Source organism: Ambystoma mexicanum, chromosome 5q (assembly GCF_040938575.1).
Source record: "Ambystoma mexicanum isolate Mex_15411 chromosome 5q, UKY_AmexF1_1, whole genome shotgun sequence".
NCBI classification, from domain to species: domain Eukaryota; kingdom Metazoa; phylum Chordata; class Amphibia; order Caudata; family Ambystomatidae; genus Ambystoma; species Ambystoma mexicanum.
Genome location: NC_090933.1, coordinates 1,085,899,050 through 1,085,924,158, shown reverse-complemented (window position 1 = coordinate 1,085,924,158; position 25,109 = coordinate 1,085,899,050). Strand labels below are relative to the sequence as shown.

At 48.9% G+C, this 25,109-nt stretch overlaps 1 protein-coding gene across 1 annotated transcript in view; it reads left to right on the top strand.

Moving 5' to 3' along the window:
* The window catches only part of TATDN1 (TatD DNase domain containing 1), a 463,190-nt gene that overhangs the window by 334,254 nt on the left and 103,827 nt on the right, over nt 1-25,109 (top strand). The window contains exon 9 of the mRNA XM_069621594.1: nt 14,999-15,075. Coding sequence (XP_069477695.1) covers nt 14,999-15,075 — 77 coding nt within the window. The remainder of the gene's footprint in view (nt 1-14,998; nt 15,076-25,109) is intronic.

The window sequence follows — 25,109 nt, the reverse complement described above, 5'->3', positions numbered from 1 at the left end:
GCACCTTCCCTCACTGATCCACCATGATCAGTCGGGATTTGTAGTGGGACGGCAAACCGCTGACAACATTAGGAGGGTAGCCCACCTAGTGGAGAAGTCCCGTAAAACGGATACCCCGGCGATTCTCTTGGCGCTTGATGCCGAGAAGGCGTTTGACCGGGTGGAGTGGTCATTTCTATTTCAGGTGATGGAGAAGATGGGGCTTGGGGAGGGTTTTATTAACCTGGTTGCCGTCAATTATAAAAATCCCACAATACGCATTCTGATCAATGGGGAGGTGTCCAGGCCTTTTAGGCTCCAGAGGGGGACAAAACAGGGGTGCCCCCTCTCCCCTTTACTCTATGCCATTTACTTAGAACCTCTCCTGTTGGCAATTCGCCAGACGGCGGAAATCAGTGGGATCCCATTCGGTGGGGGGCAACATAAAGTAGCGGCTTTTGCCGATGACATACTGCTTACACTAACCAACCCGAGGGAATCCCTCCCAGCATGCATAGCATTATTAACCACCTTTGGCGAAGTATCGGGCCTGCGGACTAACTTCCAGAAATCGGAACTGATGAATCTTTCCCTGGGGGGGGGAGGCGAGGGAGGTAAGGGAGATGTCCCCATTCAAGTGGAGCCCCTCTGGGTTGCGGTACTTGGGAGTAAGGATCACTCCCTCATTAGCTGGTTGGTATGGAGCAAACTATGAGCCGATTCTTTTTTTAGCCATTCAGAAAGATTTACGGAGGTGGTGTGCCCTACCTATCTCATGGCTGGGTAGGGGGACTGTCCTCAGGTTGGTGATACTCCCCCGGGTGCTCTACCTTTTCCAGGCCATCCCGTTGAGGGTCCCGGAGAGCTTCTTCAAGAGGCTGGATAGGTTGATCAGGTGCTTTGTCTGGGGGGGGGAGGAGATTGCGAGTATCTAGGCAGCTGCTCACAGCCTCTAGAGAAAGAGGGGGTCAGGCCTTCCCCGATTTTGCCGCTATCACGATGCGGCACAGCTCAAGATAATCAAAGAATGGTTTTCGAAAGATTACCTGAAGCATTGGGTGAGGATGGACAGGGCGGTGGCTCGGCATCATTTGGGGGAGGTTCTTTGGCTCCCGCGATGGCTGCGACCTTCACATCTTTATTTGAACGACATTACGAGAAGTGTAGCTGATAGCTGGGATCGGTCTGCAGTGAGGTGGGGGACTACGACTTTTCCATCGCCGTTTACCCCTATCTTACAGAACGGGGACTTCACTCCAGGGATGGAGAGGGGAGCGTTTTTGGATTGGGAGGAGGGGGGGATGTAGGACCCTGAGGGACATGTTCATTGGAGTTGAAAACATTTGAGGAATGTAAAAAGGAATTTGGCTTGGGGGAAAGGGAGCGGCTTCGGTATTTTCAAATCAGGCATTGGGTGATGTCTCCGGCCATAAGGCGGGCGGCGACTAGAGATCTAACCCACTTTGAAAGGTTCTTAACAACCCATGAGGGCACAAGAGGGCTTATCTCAGACTTATACAAACAGTTGGAGAGAGGTAGCCCGTGTACTAGTTGGGCCTACATGGCAGATTGGGAGCGGCATTCCGGGTTTCGAATGGAGCAGACAGATTGGGATAGACTGTGGGCGCGGATCCCCAAACTTGCGAAGGCGATCCAGGTTCGGGAGGTTTGGTACAAATGCATGGTGGGGTGGCATTATACTCCCGCCCGACTTCATGCAATGAACCCTGCCGTCTCGGGGGAGTGCTGGAGGGGGTGTGGGAGGAGGGGCACGGCCTCACATATCTGGTGGGATTGCCCCGTCATTCAACCCTTCTGGGACGGACTTAAGCGGGCTACCGCTCAGGCTTTGGGAGGGGGTGCCCTTCGGAACCCACGAGAGATCTTGCTGGGGAGGAGTGGGCTGGCGGAGGAAGCGGAGGAGGAAGCGGCAGGATGCGGCCACAGCAAAGCAACAGTGATATTCACTATGGCGGCCTTGACCCTCATTGCGCAAAGGTGGAAGGGGCCCTCGATTCCGACGGAGCAGGACTGGCTGAGGAAAATGTGGGACATTGTGTCGTTGGAGTGGGCCTCTTATGCTGCGGATAACAAATTGGAGTCTTTCTACGCAGATTGGGCGGAGACCTTGGAATACTTAAAAGGGGACTTTAGAGAACAATGGTGCCCGCAGAGACTTAAACTACTGGATATCTATGGTTAAGAGCATGGTTGGGGGGGCGGACGCGGAGGGAGGCCCATGGGTGCTGTGCCACGGTGGGGGGCGGGAGGTGTATGGTGTAAGTTTTATGTTTATGTTGCCGTTATTATTGACTTGTACTTGTTGTTTTCTTTTTTTGATTCTTTGTTAACGCAATAATGAAAAAAGAAGTTTAAAAAAAAAAAAAAGAAATGCAACCAATACTGGAAATTAGCGCCACAGATAAACTAGACGCACATGGTTTGACAGTACTCATGTGTGAGCTAGCCACAACAAGACTAAATAGTTTAGAAAATTCAATCTCCAACACAGCTGGGGTAGAAAAAATATTGAAATTATCCTTAAATTGTAGAGTAATGCTTAAAAGTAACCTTGACGTAGAGCAAGGGCTAGTTAATGGAGCACTGGGCACAGTTCTTGGCTTTCAGTCATACCCACGTGATAGCAACATTCAGTTTGTCAATATTCGCTTTGATAAAGTTTCAGAAGTGAAAAGGATAGGGCGCTCAATTGCTCGATTCCTTCTCTTTAAAGACATGTATGTACGTAGAGAGCAATTTTCTCTAACTCTTGCATATGCAGTAACCATTCATAAATCCCAAGGTCTTACCCTAGACAAAGCATAGGAAACACAGTCTTTAAGGAAGGCATGAGCTACGTAGCATTATCACGCTTACGTACACTTGACGGTCTATTGCTAATGAACTTTGATGCAAGTAAAGTCAAAGCTGATATTCCTTGCATTCTAGAATACAATAGATTGCGTTCACTGTACACCCCTCATCTGAAACAATACCCTGTTCCAGATAAAGAAAACGTGGTAAAAGAAAACTAAATGAAACCGAAATGCAACAGAATCTAACAGCAAATTCCGGAAAGAAAAGAAAAGAAGCTAAAGTTTCATCAATTACTGCAAACATAGAAGAACCTATTAGGGAATGTAAACCAAGGACGTCGGCAAAGAAGCAACAGAAATTCCGAAAAATGCACTCAGATACAGAACTTGCTGGACCATTCAAATTTGCAAATGAAAGTGGGGTAAGTTGCTATGCAAATGTAGCAATGAATATTCTATTTCAATTGCCACCAATTGTTAACGCTATTTACCTGCACAGTACAGACCAATTGTGTTCGCAAATGTTAGTGCTACATAGAAACATACAGTGTTCATGGAGTAAGGCAACAATTGGACGACTGTGCTGGAATGGTGAGATTCACTATGAACTCACAAGAAGATCCACAAGAATTTCTAATGTACATACTATTAGTATTGGAAACCAAAAGCATACCTGTAAATGAAATCTTCCAGATTTCGTACATGTGGAAACATACATGCACTCTTTGTAGCAAAGTGATACAGGATAGAAATCCCAAATGAGCGATTTGTGTATGCTTCCATACCAAATTGTGAGACCATTCCATTTCAGCAACTTGTACAAAATGCAAACCATGGCAGATTATGTACTATTTGCAATTCAGACAATCGTTCCACCTTACTGATACAATCACATAGTGCCTACGTAATACTTATGCTTCTACGTTATAATGCAGATGGCACCAAAAACAACTGCAAACTCACTGGATTCACACGCCGGTCAATTGTCACTTGGAAAGAAAACCTTTACAATAGTAGGTATAATCTACCATGCAAGAGCTACAACCAATGCAGGTCACTTGCATACATTAAAAGGAATTGTGGATGGTTCGAATGTAATGATAGCACCATTACTCTAAAGCAGAGATTGCCAGCTAATCTTACAAATGCGTATTTAATATTCTTAAAGCCAAAATTTACAAAATAATGTGTACTTCAAGATTTAAAAAAAAAATGTATGTGAAAAACTACAAACAGTTAGAATACGCCAACATGTATCTAACTACCCAAGAGGATGTAAGAATGACACAGATAAATGAATATCACAGATCGCTGGGAACAAATGCACAGGTAGAATACGCCTATAGGTATCTAACTGTTGGTAAAAATTGGCAGGAAGGCAACGAACATAAAATTAATCAGAAAGATGAAGGAAACACTCAAAGGAAACAAGGAAGTAGTTAGTACCATAGTATATGAAGGTTTTTTTTTTTAATCCAACAAGTATTTTTTTTCCCCAGACCCAAGGATTAGAAAAGCAAACACAGAAACTGAGCGCAATGCACAGTGCACTGGTTTGTAAACTAAATATGAGGGTAAAAAAAGGTAAACTGTCTATTAAGCAATGTAGTAAATTTTGAAAAAATGCAAAGACTAACATACCTGTTTCTTATGTTAAATGTATTTGTACCGCGCACCGTCACCAACGAAATTGGTCCCCAGGCGCTCCTGCGGATCTGTAAACGATAAGGTGGGATGGGTTAGAAAGGTGAAGAGGGAGAAGGATAGTGAGAGGAGTGGTGTTCTGTTGTCAGCTTCAACTCGGTATACACCGGGTGCTGAGCTTTGGTGCGGGTATTGGATCGGTGTCAGTCCGCGTGTGCTGTTGCTCTGGCTTATGTGTTGTTGCAGTGTTGTGAAGTGCGTGCGGCTTGTGGTGCGAGAGATGGTTGTGTGAGTTTTTGAGTGAGATAAGTATGCATAGTTTGAGGTTATATTGGTTAGTGGGTTACCTGACCTTTAGCATGCTGACATTCACAGTTTTGTCTAAGTGTGGCACTTGTTGGCCTTCACAATCCTATCTGGAAGCGACGCAGGCCAATGTTCAGAATTCTATCTAGGTGTGGGCATACTAACATTCACAATCTTATCTAGATGTGGCGCGGGCTGGTGTTCACAGTTCTAGGTGTGGCGCATGCTAACATTCAAGTTTCATCTAGGCGCGGGAATGCAATCCTTCAATCGAAATCCTATCTAGATGTGACGCAGGCTAATGTTCACAATTCTATCGAAGCGTGGACATGCCAATATTCACAATTCCATCTAGATGCGACACGGGCTAATGTTCACAATGCTAATAATGCTAATAATATGGCACTCTATGTTATTGGGAGGTAAGATAGAGTGGCAGTGGTTTTCTGGAGTAGAGTAATTTCTCTACTCCCCAACCATGCCACTCACAGTTTTTGTTGGTGTCTGTTAGCTGCTGGCTTCCTTCACGTCCCCTGCGGACACCTGCAGACACATCTTGGAGCTACCAATGTCGGAGCCACCCTTGGCCTTAGGGCCGTTAGCCACAGGGGCTGCCGGGCAGAGGGCTGCCCTGGAAGGGTTCATGATATGTGGCCAGGAGACCAATCAGGGTGCCGGGGGAGGGTTGGGAGGCGGGATTGGGCTGGGGATGGAGGGGGGAAGGAGGAAGGGGACTGGAGCGCCGAGCGTGCTGGAATGCTATTTCAAAACTCTTTTACACTGTTTGAAATGGTAGTTGGGGCATCCGGGGGCAAACTCACCGTGGCCAGCCTCATGTAAGGTGATGGTGGTGGAACCATACAGGCAGCCAATCACGGGAGGGGAGGGCTGGGAGGCGGGATTTAGCATGGGAGGAAGCCGTGGCTGCAAGCCAGCACACGGGGGTGGCCTCTGTAACATCTTGGGCCTTGTTTTTAGGTACCCCCAGGTCCCCGTGTGCTGGCTTGCAGCCACGGCTTCCTCCCGTGCTAAATCCCGCCTCCCAGCTGGGGGCACCTAAAAACAAGGCCCAAGATGTTACAGAGGCCGGGGGCTTCAGGGCACTCACCTGCTCACCGGGGGATGCCAGATGTTAAATGGCCTGTTCCCCCGGTGCAGCGAGCATGGACACAAATGCCTGATACAGGCAGCAAATCACGGGAGGGGGAGGGCTGGGAGGCGGAATTTAGCACGGGAGGAAGCCGTGGCTGCAAGCCAGCACACGGGGCCATGGGGGCACCTAAAAACAAGGCACAAGATGTTATAGAGGCCGGGGGCTTCAGGGCACTCACCTGCTCACCGGGGGATGCCGGATGTTAAATGGCCTGTTCCCCCGGTGCAGCGAGCATGGACACAAATGCCTGATACAGGCAGCCAATCACGGGAGGGCTGGGAGGCGGAATTTAGCACGGGAGGACGCCGTGGCTGCAAGCCAGCACACGGGGGCACCTAAAAACAAGGCCCAAGATGTTACAGAGGCCGGGGGCTTCAGGGCACTCACCTGCTCACCGGGGGATGCCGGATGTTAAATGGCCTGATCCCCCGGTGCAGCCAGCATGGACACAAATGTCTGATACAGGCAGCCAATGACGGAAGGGGGAGGGCTGGGAGGCGGGATTCAGCACGGGAGGAAACCGTGGCTGCAAGCCAGCACACAGGGTTATGGGGGCACCTAAAAACAAGGCCCAAGATGTTACAGAGGCCGGGGGCTTCAGGGCACTCACCTGTTCACCAGGGGATGCCGGGTGTTAAATGGCCTGATCCCCCAGTGCAGCGAGCATGGAAATGGAAAAAGGGATACTTCCGCCAAGTACGATAAGCAATTAAAAATTGTATGTGGATTCTGAACAAAGTAAGGAGTAAGTATATTGGCAGTCATTTTCTACACATGCAAATCTACACGTCTAATCTATGGTACTAATATGCTGCAGTGCCTGTAGGCTGGCCCTTGCATCTTCGGTGTGTAACCTACCACCTACGCCTTAAGACCAAGGTACAAGGAGTATAGTTCCTAACCACAACCATCGCTGCATATCAAAACCATGGTCCTTGTAAATTAGCTACTTATAAATTTACTTTTCGGACCATCGTCTGCAGCCATGCAGGCAAGGCACTAGGGCGTCCACACAACTAGTGCATTACACCACACCCATATTCACTTGTAACTCCACTGCTCATGACTTCAGTCTTGGGTGCATGGCCTTTGGGCATGCAGTCAAGAGTCTGGGTCCTGGCCAGAAACAGCACATCATATCAGAACCATTGTGCCTTGTAATTTTACTATGTACAAACCTGGTTTTGGGAGCATGGCCAAAGGCCATGCTCCCAAAATGCTACGCCCTCCCCACAATCATCTTAATGATGTTGCATAGTACAAGTGTACCGATAGCTGTGCTATGATACAGTAGTTTGTAGCCAAAGGCTACAGAGGTGAGTGTGAGGCCATAGCATTATGAATGTATGGGTATACAGTATGTAAAATGCATAGTTACTTACAACTGCAGTGCTTATTACTTTGTTCAAATACTCTGCATCCTGGCCACTACTACCACACCATATGACATCCATTGTGGCATATAAGTACACTACGAAAATATGTACTTTTGAGGGCATGGCCGCCAGAGTGATGCACTACCACACCATATCGTACCCATTGTGCCTTGTAAGTACAGTACATATAACAGTGCTGTTGGGTGCATGGCCTGCAGACTCTCCCCACAGCCACCTGACTGATGTTCAATACTAGGGGTGTCTCTGTAGCTCTGAAATGCTGCACTGTTTGTGCGTAGGGCCTACAATTTTAGGTGTATGGCCATACATTTCAATATATGGTTGTGAAGTCTCTTATAACTCCAGTGCTTACAAGTTTCCTGTTGGGTGCATACTTGGGTGTATTGCATACAGCGTGCAACCATGCACCCAAAAGTACACATCTTGTCCACAACCACCACACTACATGTAACCCATGTGTGCTTGTAAGTGCAGAGGTTATAGCTTTGTTGTTGGGGGCATGGCTGTCATGATTCCTGCCCCTCATGTCCCCAGCCCTCCGAGATCTCAGGCTGGAGCCAGACCACGATCACCTACATGGCCCCCAAGGGCCTCTCCATCCCTCCAAAGACCCACTTGGAGTCAGACTTGGCGCTTGTGGCACCAGACTCACTCACTACCATAGGATAACATTGGGGATTGGACTTGTAGTGCTTTGATGGGGACAAGATGGATGCCCCCACATATTTTGGTTCCCAGAACTGCATGTGCAGTCTAGTCTTTTGGGTGTGGTTCAGCCCAGAGACACCTGGGATACCCAGAGACTATTTAAGCCACGCCCAGGCTGAGAAACATGCTTTGTGTTTTCTGCACCTGCAGCGTGACACTCACCGTGTTCGGATCAGTCTCCAGTAGGCCTGCATCTTTCTTCTGCGATCGGCTCCTGCAAGAACAAGAACACAGTTAGGAACAGCCTGACCTTGCGGCGCTTCTGCCTATCATTCATCGCTTCTTCTGTTCTGCGGGCATCTTCGGCGGTGTCATTCCCATTCCCGGCACGCCGCTTCCTAAGGAAAAAGGAAAAGAACAGAAAAAGGCATTAGTAAGCATTCAGCAAATCTTCGCTTATTTTTAAAGACTGTACAAGCTTTAAACGCTTACATGAATCCCAGCCGCTCTGGGGGAACTCTGTCTCTGGAATTTCTCATCCATCTGCAAGAGGGAAAAGACACTCCAGGTTAGCGTGGAAACATCTCGAGGTGCCGCATACCGCGCTTACTCACCGCATTTCTTCTTCATAACCAGCATCCACGCTGAAAACGTTGCGGCACCTAAAAGACACACAAAAAGAACTCTCTTCAATACAAATACAAAAGGGTTGCATCGCGCATCGCGCTCTCACTCACCTTCAGCGCTACTCATCTCAGCAGCACTGCACCATCCCCGGTCGCCGGCCATCATCTAAGGAAGGAAAGGAACGAAGTTAGAGAACTTTTCAAAAGACTCATTATACTTACCTGTCAGACTCTTGCCAGTGAAGTAACTAGGCATCAACGAGCCCGGATCAATCAACGCGCCCCTGCGCTGAAAGCAGGACGGAGAGCACACTTTCCAAGAAAACAAGGTGAGCTGTGGATCAAAGGGAAGGGTTGGACCCCGGGGAAGAAGGGGTTCAAGCACACATAGACAATAGGGAGTTAAACGCTACCAATCCTGTGTTTCAGGCCCAGTCTCCGGTCGAGTAGACTCCAGGGAAGGGTTCGAGGTTGTAAGAGGCCAGAACAGGCTGAGTGACGTCCCCGTGGATACCAGGTGAGCGTTACAATGGCCTTCAGCCTTGCACCCAAGAGTACACACACTCCCTACAACCAGGCAATCGATGCGCATTAGTAAGGGGGTATCCATGAATGTGACATGCTGAAGTGTTGGTGGCCAGGGCCTAGAGTTTTGGAAGTAAGGCCTTCGGCCGACGGCCATGCATCCAAGACTCTAGGCCCTGGCCACAACCACCCTAGCATGTGCCACCCATGGCGGCGTACTGATGAATGCAATAATCATAGGAAAAAGTATTGCAATTATGGCATGGTGTCAATTTCAATGTTCCCTAACACCACATGTGTCCTTACAGCTGTTACAAGTTTCCTGTGCACTGCACTGACTGAAATACTGCCCTTATTGGACCCCTCATTTTCTGTGCGTACAAGGAGGCCATAGAAAATACATCATGAAGAAGGTATAAGTGTGTTATTGGGTCCCTGGCCTTTGGCCATGCACCCAAGACTGCAGAGTCTCCCCACAACCACCTCAGTGATGTGTGGTAGTGTTTTTTTTTTCTATAGGTGCCATATCCGTTAGTGCTTCTGGCCAGAGACTTCACTCCTAGCTGTATGTCCATAGATCTTACATGGGATGGGTGTGCATTGGCTTCCACGTCTAGTACTTATAACTTTGTTCTTGGGTGCATGACTGCACGCACTCCCCACAACTTGCCAGTCGAAACGCAATACTACGGTTGTATCCATGGGTGTGACATGCTGCGGTGGTTGTGGCCAGGGCCTACAGTCTTGGAAGTAAGGCCTTCGGCCGACTGCCATGCATCCAAGACTCTAGGCCCTAGCCACAACCACTGTAGCATGTGACACCCATGGCGGTGTACTAATGAATATAATAATAGCCATAGGAAATAGTAATGCAATCACGGCATGTTGTCAATTTTAATGTTCGCTGCCACTGCGCATGTCCTTACAACAGTTACAAGTTCCCTGTGCACTGGACGGACTGAAATACTGCCCTTATTGGACCCCTCATGTTCTGTGCGTACCAGGTGGGCATAGGAAATACATCATGAAGAGATTATAACTGTGTTATTGGGTGCATGGCCTTCGGCCATGCACCCAAGACTGCAGAGTCTCCCCACAACCATCTCAGTGATGTGTGGTAGTGGGGGGTTTTCTATAGGAGTGGTATCCTTCAGTGCTTCTGGCCAGAGGCTCCACTCCTAGCTGTATGTCCATAGATCTTACATGGGATGGGTGTGCAGTGGCTTCCACGTCTAGTACTTATAACTTTGTACTTGGCCATGCACCCAAGACTGCACGCACTCCCAACAACTTGCCAATCGAAACGCAATACTACAGGTGTATCCATAGGTGTGACATGCTGCAGTGATTGTGGCCAGGGCCTACAGTCTTGGAAGTAAGGCCTTCGGTCTTCGGCTGACGGCCATGCATCCAAGACTCTAGCCCCTGGCCACAACCACTGTAGCATGTGACACCCATGGCGGCGTACTAATGAATATAATAATAGCCATCGGGAAAAGTAATGCAATCACGGCATGTTGTCAATTTCAATGTTGGCTACCACTACGCGTGTGCTTTCAACAGTTAGAAGTTTCCTGTCCACTGCATGGACTGAAGTGCTATCGTTATTACACCCCTCACTTTCTGTGCGTACAAGCTGTCCATGGAAATTACATCATAAAGACCGACCCCCAGAACAAATGCATTGCTCACCCAGTCTTACTGTCTGAACCTTTCCCAACGGTCTGTGACACAGCAAAAGAGTTTTATAAATAGAGCATATGTACGCTGGTTGTTGCTCCGCTTTTGGCGGATCCAAGATGTCGGGCACATCCAAACGATGTGACGCAGAACAAGTCTCGCAGCAGCCAATGGGCAGAGACGTTGCGTGTCCGCGGTCATGACGCCGGCCCCTTAGCCAATCAGTATCTTGTCCGTGGACCGAACAGGGAAGTGTGACCGCGAAGCGGACATAGATATCACATATGTTTTCAGACCTACTTTTTGATAATTTTAAAGAAAAGTACTGCACGAAAGGTCATCAAATTTACAAAAGCACGCTTTCTGGACCAAGCCCCTGGACTAGCGTGGCTGTGTAATAAATATATATATATATATATATATATAAACAATTTTTCAATTTTTTTAATTCTCATTGTCAGTAAAAATAACAACTAGCTTAGACATGTCAGTGAACAAAAACAAGTGACCCAGATATGTGATGTTATCAGTGATATCATCAATGTCATTTGTGATCTCATTGTACATGTACTGGGTGTTTGTATTAGCAGTGCACGGTGGTGGAGCGAGTTATGGTTGCTTAGCTTACCATATCTGGCACATTTCCAGGGGTTTTCGGTTTTACTTGTAACCATAACGTCCCTTTAACAAAGTGTTTTCATTGAATTTCATAGGTTTTTATTAGTGCAACTTAACCATAATGTCGCTTATAACAAAGTTTTTTCATTGCATATATGTATATAACAACAGAGGGCTGGTAGGGGCGCAACTCTGGGTCCCAGCTGCAATCGGCTCACAGTCAGGGGTTGACTGGCAGCCAAAAGAGACCCTGTAAATAATGTTACCAGTGGCCCCATATTACACATTTTCAGCCAACCTAATCCTTTTCCTATGAGAACATTTAGAAATATCGCACAAAAGAGGCACAGAGTGCATAGGCTACAGGGAAATTTCCAGAGTTCCCTATAGGCAAGTCCAACCCTGCTCACAGTCCAGTGGTGTTCTTGTAGCGCACGCTTTCATGCCAGCAATCTTCAGGGAGGCAGATCTGATTCAGGTGTACAAGGTTGAATCCTACTGGTTAGTACCAGCATATTGGAAATAGGCACAATGTAAATTGAAGATGACAGGAATAGTTGACACTGCATACATTCATTTAGGAGAACACAGAATAAAGCTCCCTGACACAAGAAATATGATAGCAAAAGGGATCCATTCATTTTAAAATGGAAGCCATTACAAAAATATACAGGCCTCAAAGCCTCATGAAGATTCAAGTTGATGAAAACCCCAGAAATACAGAGCTGTGAAGAGCTCAAACAAAGTAGCTTGAAACCTAAGCCAAGGTTTATTTGAGAACAGGCTGGGGCCCAACAACACCAGGTGCATGAATTGGCAGAATTAAATGGTAGGAAAATTATTTTAGCAGTGCCATGGCAGAAAGGGAGTTTCAGAATAAATTTGGCAGTGGGATTAAGCAGATAAGCTAGGCGTGCCAACTAATAAAAATGTGGCAACAAATCTAATGTCCTTAGCAGAATGTGCTCAAGTGTGCATCATCACAGAACTGCTTTTTTCTAGTTTTAAAGTTGCAACATATGCCTTGTGATTCAGTAAATGTGGAAAGCAACCAGTCATGCTAATTAGCATAATATGAGGTAATTGCAAGAATTAACGAATCATGTGTTTCAGAAAGCACTTATGTCCACTGAAAAAAGGCAATGTATTTTACCTATAAGATTTGGCCTACCATATTGTAAGGTTCATATCAGAACAGAATTATTGTGTAGTGCTACTCTTTCTATAAACGTGTGTTCAAGATGGACAAACTCTGAGCCTTTCCGTGCGAACTGGCCATCTGTGGCATGGTAAATTCTCCCAGCTGGCTGTTAAAATATAGAGGCTTTTTGTTTTCTGCACAATTGCGTCTCTGAATGGAATGGCTTTTATTGAGTTATGGCTGGTACAAGATTCTTCAACAAAGGATTTCTGGTTCCTGTAGTTCAGAGCCAGCCGGGATCCATCTCTCCCCCGTTATTCAATATTAGCCATCAGTGGGCAGGCAGGGAGTTACCAACAGTGTGGCACTCCAGAGTCAGACATGGGTAACCTGCGTGTAGCCCCAGACTCTAGTAACATTTCTAGTCAAAAGAGGGGGTGGTAGGGGCGCAACTCTGGGTCCTAGGTGCATTCAGCTCACAGTCCACTCCTAGCGCATACTTTGATGCCTCAGCAATCTCAGGGTCGCAGATCGGATTCAGGTGTGCAAGGTTGAATCCTACTGGTTAGTACCAGGATGTTGCAGCAAGGAATGTTGGTTCCTGTAGTTCAAGCCCGACCGGGATCCAACCTTCCCCCATTTTTAAATATTAGCCCTCAGTTGGGCAGGGTCTGGGGGTTAGCAACAGTGTGTCATTACAGAGTCAGGCATGGGTCACCTTGGTGCAGGCCTCTCGACCCCCAAACAGTAACTTTTGTAGACAAAAGAGGAGTGTTAGGGGAGTAACTCTGGTTCCCAGCTGCAATCAGCTGTCAATCCAGTGGTGTTCTCCTAGCATGCGCTTTCAGGGTTGCGGATCTGATTCAGGTGTGCGAGGTTGATCTCCACTGGCAAGTACCAGGATGTTACACTCTGCAGTGCCACACTGTGGACAACTCCTCGCCTCCCCACTGAGGGCTAATATTGAATAATGGGGGAGAGTTGGATCCCGGCTGAACTACAGGAACCAGAATTCCTTGCTGCAACATGGGCTGAGTGACAAGTTTTGACAGCTGGTTACATGTTCGTGCACTGGACGCTCACCACAATTTGGAGAGTGGACATCTATCCCACTGTCACAAATTCAAAGATGGCCACCTTTCATGTGGTGTCACTGTACATTTTTAAATTGTAATGGGGACACTGGCGATGTACTGTGCCAGCAAAAGATAAGCTTGCCTGCCAAGTCGTGCAACCCACGAGAAGATGGCGAGGCCCAATTAAAAAAAACGCACTGGACAAGAGTGGGGAGGTGCAAAAACGACAACTGCTATGTGCAACGGAATACACATTTGCATGTGTAATGGGAAGACCTGAGGGATGTGATGGTGGAACAGGGAGGAGAAGCAACTGGAAGGGTGATGGCCAAGGCAGTTGGCGAGTGCACAGAGATAATCAGGATCAGTTACTACATGGAATCAAAGATACCAATTGGCTCATGAGCACCCAATGTTCATTTGGGCTGCTAATCTTTTTTATTGGTCTTTATTTGTGCATACGTAGTAAAGAGAACTGCTATTGTTTCTTTTCACTAAATAGCGCCTTCAACAATGGAAAGCATTGGAATGGCAAAGAGAGTAGGGTGTGAGGTTTCCACTCTTCTGAAATGGGAGGGTATAGCTCTGGGTCTTAAAGACCGGGTACTTCTGTCCGACACAGAGAGACGATGTATCCTGAGCGACTGTCACAACTGCTTAGTAGTATGGAGCAGTTTTGATAGGCCTTAAATTAAGAGACACTGATAAGAGCTTAATAGTTTAGTAGGCCCCAGCTAGAAACATGCGTTGAGTGGAATATCTACTTGTGAGTTGTGTTTGATGTCTAGGGGCTGGCAGGTCATGGTTGGGTGGTGTAGGAATGTTAGTGAAGGCCCTTGCATGGGCTGGCTTTCTTGTTTGTAGAGCACCATGGGAGGATGTATGTGACAGAAAGAATATTATGTAGGGAGTTTATCAGTTCATGCAATCGAGCGCTGTTTGCATTATCTGGAACATGTCTGGTGCGTGATTATTTTTATTGTTTGCATAGGAGTTCACTGCCAAGGAGGCAGGAGCTCACAATAGTTTGAGTTGGCAAGTATGAGTGAACTGCAGACTAATATGAGTGTAGAAGTTGACAAATATTCTGCATTGTTTTATAGGCGGGTGCAAACTACATTTTGGTGCAAAAGTATATGTTAATGTGAAGTTAATTGTGGGCAATTGTGATAGTAGGTAGGGATCTACAGCTCAAGTTTCATGTTTTGTAAACAACCTGTGCACCAGTAGGTCATGTAAAATATATTTCTTTATGTAATTTACTAAGGGAATGTGAGACCCATTGAGTTCTATACAGACAGACATTAAATTGTTGACCACAGCAAAATGGTCATTCGTCTCAGTATCTGCAGTATATGTGTGGTGTAATTATTGATTTTATATATTCAGGTGCATTCATTTGATGGGACCAAGGAAGAAGCAGCTGCTGCAATAGATTTGGATCTTTACATAGGAATAAATGGTTGGTAAGTCTTTGTTTGCAATTGAATCATGCTGCAGCCCTGTGCAAGACTCGGAAGGGCTCATTATGTTGGAGAAAGGCCATTTCAACGTTGCTGTTTCCTGTGTTTGTCAGTATGTACCTCTAGACCAAGTGAAGGTAAAAGTAAAAGAAAGTGATATCGTCAAGACCATCGTAACTTTCTCTTAAGATTTTCAGTACTATCACTCATATAAATCTAGGGTAATCATCTACCGATTTTTTAGAATACAGGGAGGAATGGAGTATGTGATATCATTGCTTGTACATAAAAAATCTTGAGAAAGGAAACCGCTTTAAGTGAGGACACGCCGCTGAGGGCAAGATTGGTAACAGCTGCTATATCTCAGAAACTGCCTGGATTCTCCAAACTTCGAAGCTTAAAGGGATGGTCTAGTAAAAATTTTTATTTAAAAAATAGATAGGCCACATAAAAAAAAAATACTAGCATCCTCCGTTTTAAAACTTCCTATGTAAAATTTTGAGCTATTCAAGCTCAAAATTCGAAAAAGCAAGCACAGGGGCGCAGCCATTTTGTGAAATGGAGGCCCTCCTGTGCTGGCTTTTGCTTTTGCGGCACTAATGAAGGAAAAGCCAGCCAGCTGTAGTAAACAAAGGCTACCGCTGGGTGGCTTTCCCTTCATTAGTGCCGGGACTCGGAGGACGCAGACCGGAGACCAGAGCAGGAAAGCTGCAGCTGAATCTCGGTAAGTGCTATTTATTTTTTTTACAAAAAATAAGCACTAGCTGCGTTTTTTTTTCTAAGTTTTCCGGGCTGGAGGAGCCCGGAAAACTTAGAAATAAAACTGCAGCTTTAAAAACGTTGTATTTATGTTTGCGGTCTCTTTTGAAGCGACCGCAAACATAAATACAACGTTATTGTGTCGGAAAACGCTGCGGTTTTTCTTTCCAAGTTTCTCAGGCTCCTCCGGCTCGGAGGAGCCTGAGAAACTTGGAAAGAAAAACCACAGCGTTTTCCAACACAACCGCGTGTGTTTCTGCCTGCTGTGGCTATCACTTTGGGTCTCCGGTGCTCCACCGGAGACCCAAAGTGAAAGCCACAGCAGGCAGAAACACACGCGGTTATGTTTACATGCCGCGTAGTGTTTCTACCTGCAGCTAGCTGATTTCCCATTTGGGGCTCTCGGGCTCCCCGTGGGGAGCCCGAGAGCCCCAAATGGGAAAGCAGATTCAGTTAGACACAACGCGGTTGTTTTCCGCAATGCCGCGTTGTGTCTGCCTGAATCTGCTTTTCCATTTGGGGCTCTCGGGCTCCGTGGGGAGCCCGAGAGCCCCAAATGGTAAAGCAGATTCAGGCACACACAACGCGGTTGTGTTGGAAAACACTGCAGTTTTTCTTTCCGAGTTTCTCAGGCTCCTCCGAGCCGGAGGAGCCTGAGAAACTTGGAAAGAAAAACCGCAGCGTTTTCCAACACAATAACGTTGTATTTATGTTTGCGGTCGCTTCAAAAGCGACCGCAATCATAAATACAACGTTTTTAAAGCTGCGGTTTTATTTCTAAGTTTTCCGGGCTCCTCCAGCCCGGAAAACGTAGAAAAAAAACCGCAGCTAGTGCTTATTTTTTGTAAAAAAATAAATAGCACTTACCGAGATTCAGCTGCAGCTTTCCTGCTCTGGTCTCCGGTCCGCGTCCTCCGAGTCCCGGCACCAATGAAGGGAAAGCCACCCAGCGGTAGACTTTGTTTACTACAGCTGGCTGGCTTTTCCTTCATTAGTGCCGCAAAAGCAAAAGCCAGCACAGGAGGGCCTCCATTTCACAAAATGGCTGCGCCCCTGTGCTTGCTTTTTCGAATTTTGAGCTTGAATAGCTCAAAATTTTACATAGGAAGTTTTAAAACGGAGGATGCTAATATTTATTTTTTATGTGGCCTATCTATTTTTTAAATAAAATTTTTTACTAGACCATCCCTTTAATAATGTGATATTGAAGCCTATATAATTGTGGGATTTATCTAGAACACACCCTTTCACCTGAAAATGAAATTGTATTTTGTTGAAAAGATGGCTACACCTTCGCCTGCACCGTCATGCCCGAATCAACATTGATTCTCTGGCCTGTGACTGCCTGAGAAGCGCTGGATACTTCACCAAAATTCAATGATGCTTTCAGAGATGCGGCCAGACTGTGTCTGAAGCTGCCTGGGCCTGCCTCGCTTCCGTTGGCCCGTGCTCTGCGTGCACCCGCGGTGCCCGCAGGACTGATTGTGCCTGTTCCGCCTTGCTCCGTGTGCCGGTGACCCAGTTTGTCAGACACATCCTCGCCTTGCTGCAGCGGACGCTGCGCTGCACCATCACGCACACTAAACCTCCAGACGCCGGTGACCCAGTTTGTCAGACACATCCTCGCCTTGCTGCAGCGGACGCTGCGCTGCACCATCACGCACACTAAACCTCCAGACGCTTTGACTGTAGATGCTCTGCTGGTGGCCCTGGCTGGTGTTGACATCTAGATGGCAGGCAGCCATCGTGGTGACGATTCCTACAATGCAGGTGGAGGAGCGGCCTGCTGGGGCGTGTGCAGGCCAGTGTGTTGCCTCTCTTCCCCTGTCCACGGAGCTATTCAGCGGCGGCACATGCAACAATGGCTATCCAGGACCTGCTACGGTGCGTCAAAGGCCACATTCTATACCTTTGTAATGCAGGGCCCCTCTACTGCTCCCTGAACCACACCATTCATTTTTCCCCGACAGTGACATCTGGCAACATGACCAAAGGCAGTGGGAGGCGGCAAGATGCAGGGGAAAATGGATGCATTCATGAAGCAGATCCCTAAAGCTAGACTTCAGGGAGACGCTCTCAATGAGAGCAGTATACATCCACCAGAACCAGAGATACCTAATGTCCAGCTCTTTCTTGATAATATGAAAACTGTCTTCATCAGTCAACTACAAACTAGATGATATTACTGCCAGAATCAACACACTGTGCAACAAACTCGACACGAATCGGAATGCAGAATCGGCATGGTAGAGTCTGATTTGGCAGTAGTGACGTCAGTCCTCGACCAATTTACCCACAACATGAAGTGCACAGTTGGAAAGTTCGACGAGTTGGAGTCTTGATCCCGCTGCAACAACATTTGTATAATCGGCGTTCCTGAAGAGGCAACCAGCAGTCAAATTGAAGAATTTGTGGAGGAACTACTGCTGGACATGCTGGCGGCCGTATCATTCCCGCCACATTTTACCGTAGAGCATGCACATCGAGCCATCGCTCCTAAACCAAAACCTGGAGCATCGCCTAAACTGATATTGGCTTCAATTTTTAACTACAGAGACCGCAACAAGATTTTGCGTGAATCCTGCAAGAAAGGTGATCTGAGATTTGAAGCAAGCAGGATTTACAACTACCCATACTTTTCAGCAGCAGTACAGGCAGAACGGCAAATGTTTATCGGGTTAGGAAGCTTCTGCGTGGTCTGTTCCCTATGCAGTGCTCTTTCCAGTGAAGCTGCGTTCCAGCACAGAGGCAAGACATTCTTTTTTACGTTGCTGGAGGAAGCAACTACCTATTTCGAGGCTAATATTCCCTTACCTAATTCTGCGACAAATGGATGCATCAGCACAGCTGCGGATACCATTGAGTAGGCTGGAACGCTGCTTAGACTAGTTTTTCTGTACACATTCAGACGTTCGAAGGGATTGGGTCCTCCGACGTATTCCATATCTATGACATGTAATCACCACAGCTGTGCTGCTTCGGAAACTTTTTTCGGCGTCCTGCGTCGATGACGTCGATGCGCCGTCGTCGAGGACCTCCTCCGACGTCATCCGATGTGATAAGTAGGACGCACGACGCCCGTAGCCTCAGTTCAGTTTTTTTCCGCAAACGTGTTGCTTCGTGAATCTCGGTTAAACGCCTCGACTCTTTGGAGTTCTGTTCTTCTCAGTTCTTCGAACCTGTTCGTTTTTGTGAAAATCCTTTGTGTGAAGATGTCTTCTACTTCGTCTTCGACCCCTCGTCCGGGCTTCAAGAAGTGCGGGGAGTGTGGGTCCAAGATGTCGGTGACGGACTCGCACGACGCCTGCCTCTGGTGCCTCGGGGAGGCCCACGACACGGATGACTGTATCGACTGCCAGTCGCTCACGTCCCAAAGCCTTACGCGAACTTAAGAAGAAGTTGTTGGTAGGTCGGGTGTCCAAGCCCCGGAAGTCGAAGTCTGCGGGGCTTTCGACGGATGATTCGAGGGGTGACTCTCCGCGTCATCGTCGGAAGTCTCGTGGGTCTCCTTCTAGGAGTCGGTCTCGCCACTCCTCAGCCTCTTCGAGGCATTCTCGGAAGCGCCGACACCGGTCGCCTTCCAGGTCCTCTTCGGAGGACTCTGCCCGGCACGTCGCTTACCCCACCAGCCGTGCGACGCCGGAGGAATGGGCTTCCTTCGGGAAGAAAATGCTGGCGATTCTCGAGTCGCAGGGTACTAAGCCGTCCGCGCCCCCGAGTGGGGTCGGTCGTGAGAGGTCGAGAGACACCGCTCGCAAGAGTGGTCGGCACGAGTCACGGGAGAGGTCCCGTTCGGACAAGGAGACTCGTTCTCGACGTACCCATTCCAGGTCCCGGCTCATCGACGCGTTCGAGACCGTGTGCACCTGTGAGGTCTTCGAGGAAGACATCGATGTCTGAGGCGTCGAGGGCGTCGACAGGCTTTCTCGAGGCTCCGGCTCCGAGGAAGTCACCGAAGCCGTTGACGCTCAGGTCGTCGAAGGACACGCTCGGGGCTCCGGCCTTCGAGGGCTGTGTCGACGCCGCCGATGCTGGCGGCGCTGCATCTGACGTCGACGCCGATTTACTCGACGCCAATCCTCTCGGCGCCGATGCCTGTTCTCTCGACGCTGGCGCTAATTCGCTCGACGCCATCGACGCCTTTCGTGTCGGAGGTACCCCGTGGCACGGGGGAACCCCTTAGGAAGGCTCTGGTTAAGAGCAAGCACTCTCGGGTGCCTTCTTTTCGCCACCTGGAATATATTTCAGAGGCGGATGAGGATTCTGATGGCCTGGTTCCTAGTCAGGTTCCAGATGAAATTGTCTCGGGCCATAGTCAGTTTGACGATTTGAGGCAGTCACTGCATGATGCCAGTGGACTGGACACCTCTCCGGAGGTGGAGTTTTGTAGGCCTGAGCCTGGCTCTCATGCTGATTCCTCGTACCGGCGCCTTATGGCTAGGGTTTCTGAGTACTTGGGATGGTCTGCTCCCCCAGGGGAGTTTGTGCAGGATGATCTCACGGACATCCTTGATGTTGGTTCCCCAACTGACCCGGTACTGCCGTTCCATATGGCTTTACAGAGAAGGGTGGCGGTGGCTTGGACTGCTCCGGAGAGTCTCCCGGCGGTGGGCAGATCCTTGTCGCGAAAATACCGTCCAGCCAGTAGCGACCCATGCTACTTGACCAGGCACCCCACTCCGGAGAGTTTGGTGGTGCAGGCGGCCACGGCCCCGGCAAAGCAGGCGTCGTACCCTACCATCCCTCCTGATAGGGACGACAAACGTTTTGATGGCTGGGCGAAGAAAGTGTTTTCTTCTGGTGGTATGGCGCTTCAGGCGACCAACTCCGTTTGTGCCTTGTCTCGTTTCACACACACTCTGTGGAACTGTGTTGCGTTAGCGGCTGAAAATATTCCCGAAGGGGACGAACGGGATGGTTTCCTTGCTATGGTCCAGGATGGTAAGGATGCCATGTGTGAGTCCGTTCAGTCGGGTTTGGACTTGGCTGAATGCGTCAGCAGGTCCATGGCGGCGAGCACCGTGATACGCAGGTTTGCGTGGTTGCGGAAGTCAGGGTTTGCTCCTGATGTGCAGTCCCGGCTCCTCAACATGCCCTTTGACGGTGAGCACCTTTTTGGCAGCAAGGCTGACGAGAGCCTTGAGAGGTTGCAGACCTCAAAAGCTGCAGCGAAGTCATTGGGCGCTGCAGTTCGCCAACCTCTGCCTTTTCGTCCTAGGGGACAGCAATGGAGGTGTGGTTCCTTTCGCTATTACTCGTCCTTCAGTAAAGCGAGAGGAGCGGGCAGTCAAAGAGGCCAACGCAGGGGTACCAAAGGTGGACGACAGGGTACCCGTGGTGCCAAGGCCGCTCGGGCAGTTGCCTCTTTGCCCTCAGGTAACGCCGCAGCCGCTACCACTCAGTCATGAGGCCATGCCCCATGGTTCGCCGGTTGGGGGAAGGCTGGCGCAGCATCTTGTAGAGTGGCGTGCCATTACTTCAGATGTGTGGGTTCTGGAGATCATAACCCACGGCTACTGTCTTCCCTTTCGGCACAGGCCTCACGACAATCCACCGGGGAACCTCTCTTTGCAGAGTCCGGATCTGCTCCTTGCGCAGGAAATTCAAGCCCTGCTGGAGAAAGGCGCCATAGAACTGGTGCCTGTAGCGGAGAGGAACAAGGGATGGTATTCCCCTTATTTTTTGATTTCGAAGAAAGACGGGGGATTGAGACCCATCATGGACTTGCGCGGTTTGAACAAACTCCTCAGGAAGGACAAGTTCAAGATGGTTACTCTCTCTCAAGTCCTCCAGGCCCTTCAGCTTCAGGACTGGTTGGTGTCACTCGACCTCAAGGATGCTTACTTCCATATGCAGATCCATCCCAAGCACAAGAAGTACCTGAGGTTCGCGGTTGGCGACTCGCACTTTCAGTTTCGGGTCCTGCCGTTCGGATTGACCTCCGCCCCGAGGGTTTTCACCAAGCTCATGGTGGTGGTGGCAGCGCATCTCAGGCAAGGGGGGATTCACTTCTACCCCTACCTGGACGATTGGTTGATCAGGGCGTGCTCTCCCGAGCAAGTCCTGGATCATCTGTCCGTCACCTGCCACTCCCTTCACAGGCTGGGCTTCTCCCTCAATTTAAAGAAGTCCCATTTGACGCCAACACAGCGGCTCCAGTACATCGGAGCAGTGCTTGAAACTTCCCTGGGGCAGTCTTTTCCTCCCCAGGTGAGGGCTCTTCACATTCAGCAGATGGTGCACAAGTTTCAGCATGCCCAGACGCTCCCAGCGTTCGAGTTCTTGAGGTTGCTCGGCCTCATGGCATCCTGCATTCTTCTGGTGCCAGAGGCTCGCCTGCGGATGAGATCTTTGCAGTGGGCACTCAAGAAGCAATGGTCACAGTCCTCCGGCAGGATGTCGGACCCGGTTCAGGTGCCGCCCTCGGTCGCCCGGGACCTTCTGTGGTGGGCCGTCGAAGGCAACTTGATGAAGGGGGCTCCATTTTGGCTTCCCTGGCCGGAGATGATGATCGTGACGGATGCATCCCTCACGGGATGGGGATCTCATGCCAACGGGCTGACAGTCAGCGGTCGTTGGTCTCCGTCGGAGTCCAGACTCCATATCAATCTGTTGGAGCTGAGGGCCGTCAGGCTAGCCCTGAAGGCTTTTCTTCCGACTGTACGAGGAAAGAGTGTCCTGATCCTGACGGACAACACAGTGGCCATGCACTACCTCAACAAAAAGGGGGGGCAGGGTCACTTCCTCTGTGCAGGGAGGCGATGCAGCTCGAGTTCTGGGCCATCCAGGAGGAGGTTTTGATCTCGGCAGTTCATCTGGCCGGAGACGAAAACGTGACGGCGGACGCTCTGAGCAGGCAGAGCGCAATCTCTCACAAGTGGGAGTTGGCTCAGGAGATTCTCCTGGAGATCTTCGGCCTTTGGGGGACCCCTCAAGTGGATCTCCTCGCCTCCAGTGTCAACCGGAAGTGCGAAAGGTTTTGCTCGCGGGAATTTCCTCCAAAAGGAGCCTTAGGAGACGCGTTCGTGGTGGAGTGGTCATTCCCGCTGCTGTACGCATTTCCTCCAGTCCCCGTCATCCCGCAAGTGCTGCGGAGGTTACGGAAGTTCGGTTCCCGGATGATCCTCATTGCTCCGGCGTGGGCTCGGAGGACGTGGTACCCGGACCTTCTCGACTTGTCCATCTGCCCTCCACGTCGTCTTCCCTACCGAGACGATCTGCTCTCACGGGAGGGGGGTCAGGGTCTCCATCCAGAGGTCAGATCCCTCAACCTTCACGCTTGGCTTCTGAAAGGTTGAGGTATAAGGATTGGGACCTCCCTGAAGACGTGATGGAGGTGTTGCTTTCGGCCCGAAGGCCAGCAACAAAGTCTCTGTACCGTTGCCGTTGGCGTAAGTTCTGTGACTGGTGCAGAGTTCGGAATGTGGATCCTTTTGCATGTGACATCCCCATCGTTCTGTCCTTTTTACTTTCTTTGGCCCACAGGGGCTTGCAAGTGGGTACCATTAAAGGTTACCTGGCGGCGCTGTCCATCTTTAAGCGCTCGTCTGAAGAGTGTTCTTACTTTAAAATCCCTTTGATTTCACAGTTTCTGAAAGGGCTCACTAATGTGTTCCCTCCGTCACCTTTCCTGGTGCCCGGTTGGGATTTAAACCTTGTTCTTAAGTTTCTTATGGGTGCTCCGTTTGAGCCTTTACATTCTTGCCCTTTGAGGCTGTTAACTCTGAAAACTGTGTTTTTAGTTGCGGTTACTTCCGCTCGCATAGTGAGTGAGTTACAGGCACTTTCAGTTAAGCCACCCTTCACTGTGTTTTATAAGGACAGGGTTGTCCTTAGAGTTCGTCCTTCTTTTCTTCCGAAGGCAGTGACATAATTTCATTTGGCCCAGAAGGTTGTTCTTCCGGCATTCTATCCTCCTCCGCATCCTGGTAAGGAAGAGGAGAGGCTCCATAGGCTTGATCCTAGGAGAGCTTTAAGCTTTTATGTTTCACGCATGTCCCGGGTCAGAGTGGACGATCAACTCTTTATTGGTTACGCTGGAAAGCGTTTGGGGCAAGCTGTGACGAAACAGACTTTGTCTCGCTGGATTATTTTGGCCATCTCGGAGTGTTACCGCTTGGCGGGTAAGGACCCACCGGCTGGCTTGCGGACCCATTCTACCAGGGGTATGGCTGCATCTACTGCCCTGCAGAGGGGTGTTCCTATTCGCAACATCTGTGATGCAGCCACCTGGGCTTCTGTACATACATTTGTACGTCACTATTCCCTCGATTCCATCTGAGGACAGGATCTGGCCTTTGGCAAGGCGGTCCTTTGCTCTGCTATTTGATTGGCTATTCTAAATTTTGATTCTAAATTCTTTCCCTCCTCCTTGCTCTGGTACTGCTTTGGGAGTCTGTCATAGATATGGAATACGTCGGAGGACCCAATCCCCTCGAAGAACAAGTTACTTTCTTACCTGGTAACGTTCTTTCGATGGGATGGTCCGACGACGTATTCCATATCGCTCCCGCCCTGCCTTCCCCGCTGCAGAATTTCTTTTGCGATTGCAACTTACGTTCCGCAAGGCTTTGTGTCTGACTGGCAGTTGACTAATGTCACACGTTCTGGGGGAAAAAACTACAACTGAGGCTACGGGCGTCGTGCGTCCTAGTTATCACATCGGATGACGTCGGACGTCGGAGGAGGTCCTCGATGACGGCGCATTGACGTCATCGACGCAGGATGCAGACGCCGAAAAAAGTTTCCGAAGCAGCACAGCTGTGGTGATTACATGTCATAGATATGGAATACGCCGTCGGACCATCCCATCGAAAGAACGTTACCAGGTAAGAAAGTAACTTGTTCTTTTTCCCATTCTGAGCACCATAGTGGATTTTTAGTCTCACTCAATCATCTATGAGCAAAATGCTTGGATACTGGGCTGGATTGCCAAGAGCTACGCCCATGCAAGGATCAGATTATGAAAGAACAAACTAATTTAAATACATTGGGATTTGATATACAACATGTTGACTCTAAAAAAGAGACGCAGATGGAAAGAATTCTAGTAAGCAAAGGCCATTCAAAGAAACAAGAATATCAGACAGATAGCAATAGAAGGGGACCAGGAGACGAAAATACCAATAAACATGACTAGCCGATAGAAAATATTAATCAAGAAGACCTCAAAATCTCCCATAAATACCCAGACCACACTATGCATCACATACGGAGGGTAATGGAATGGTCGCAACTAACATCTTCAGAGAGTGCAGACTCTACTCAATAACCACCAT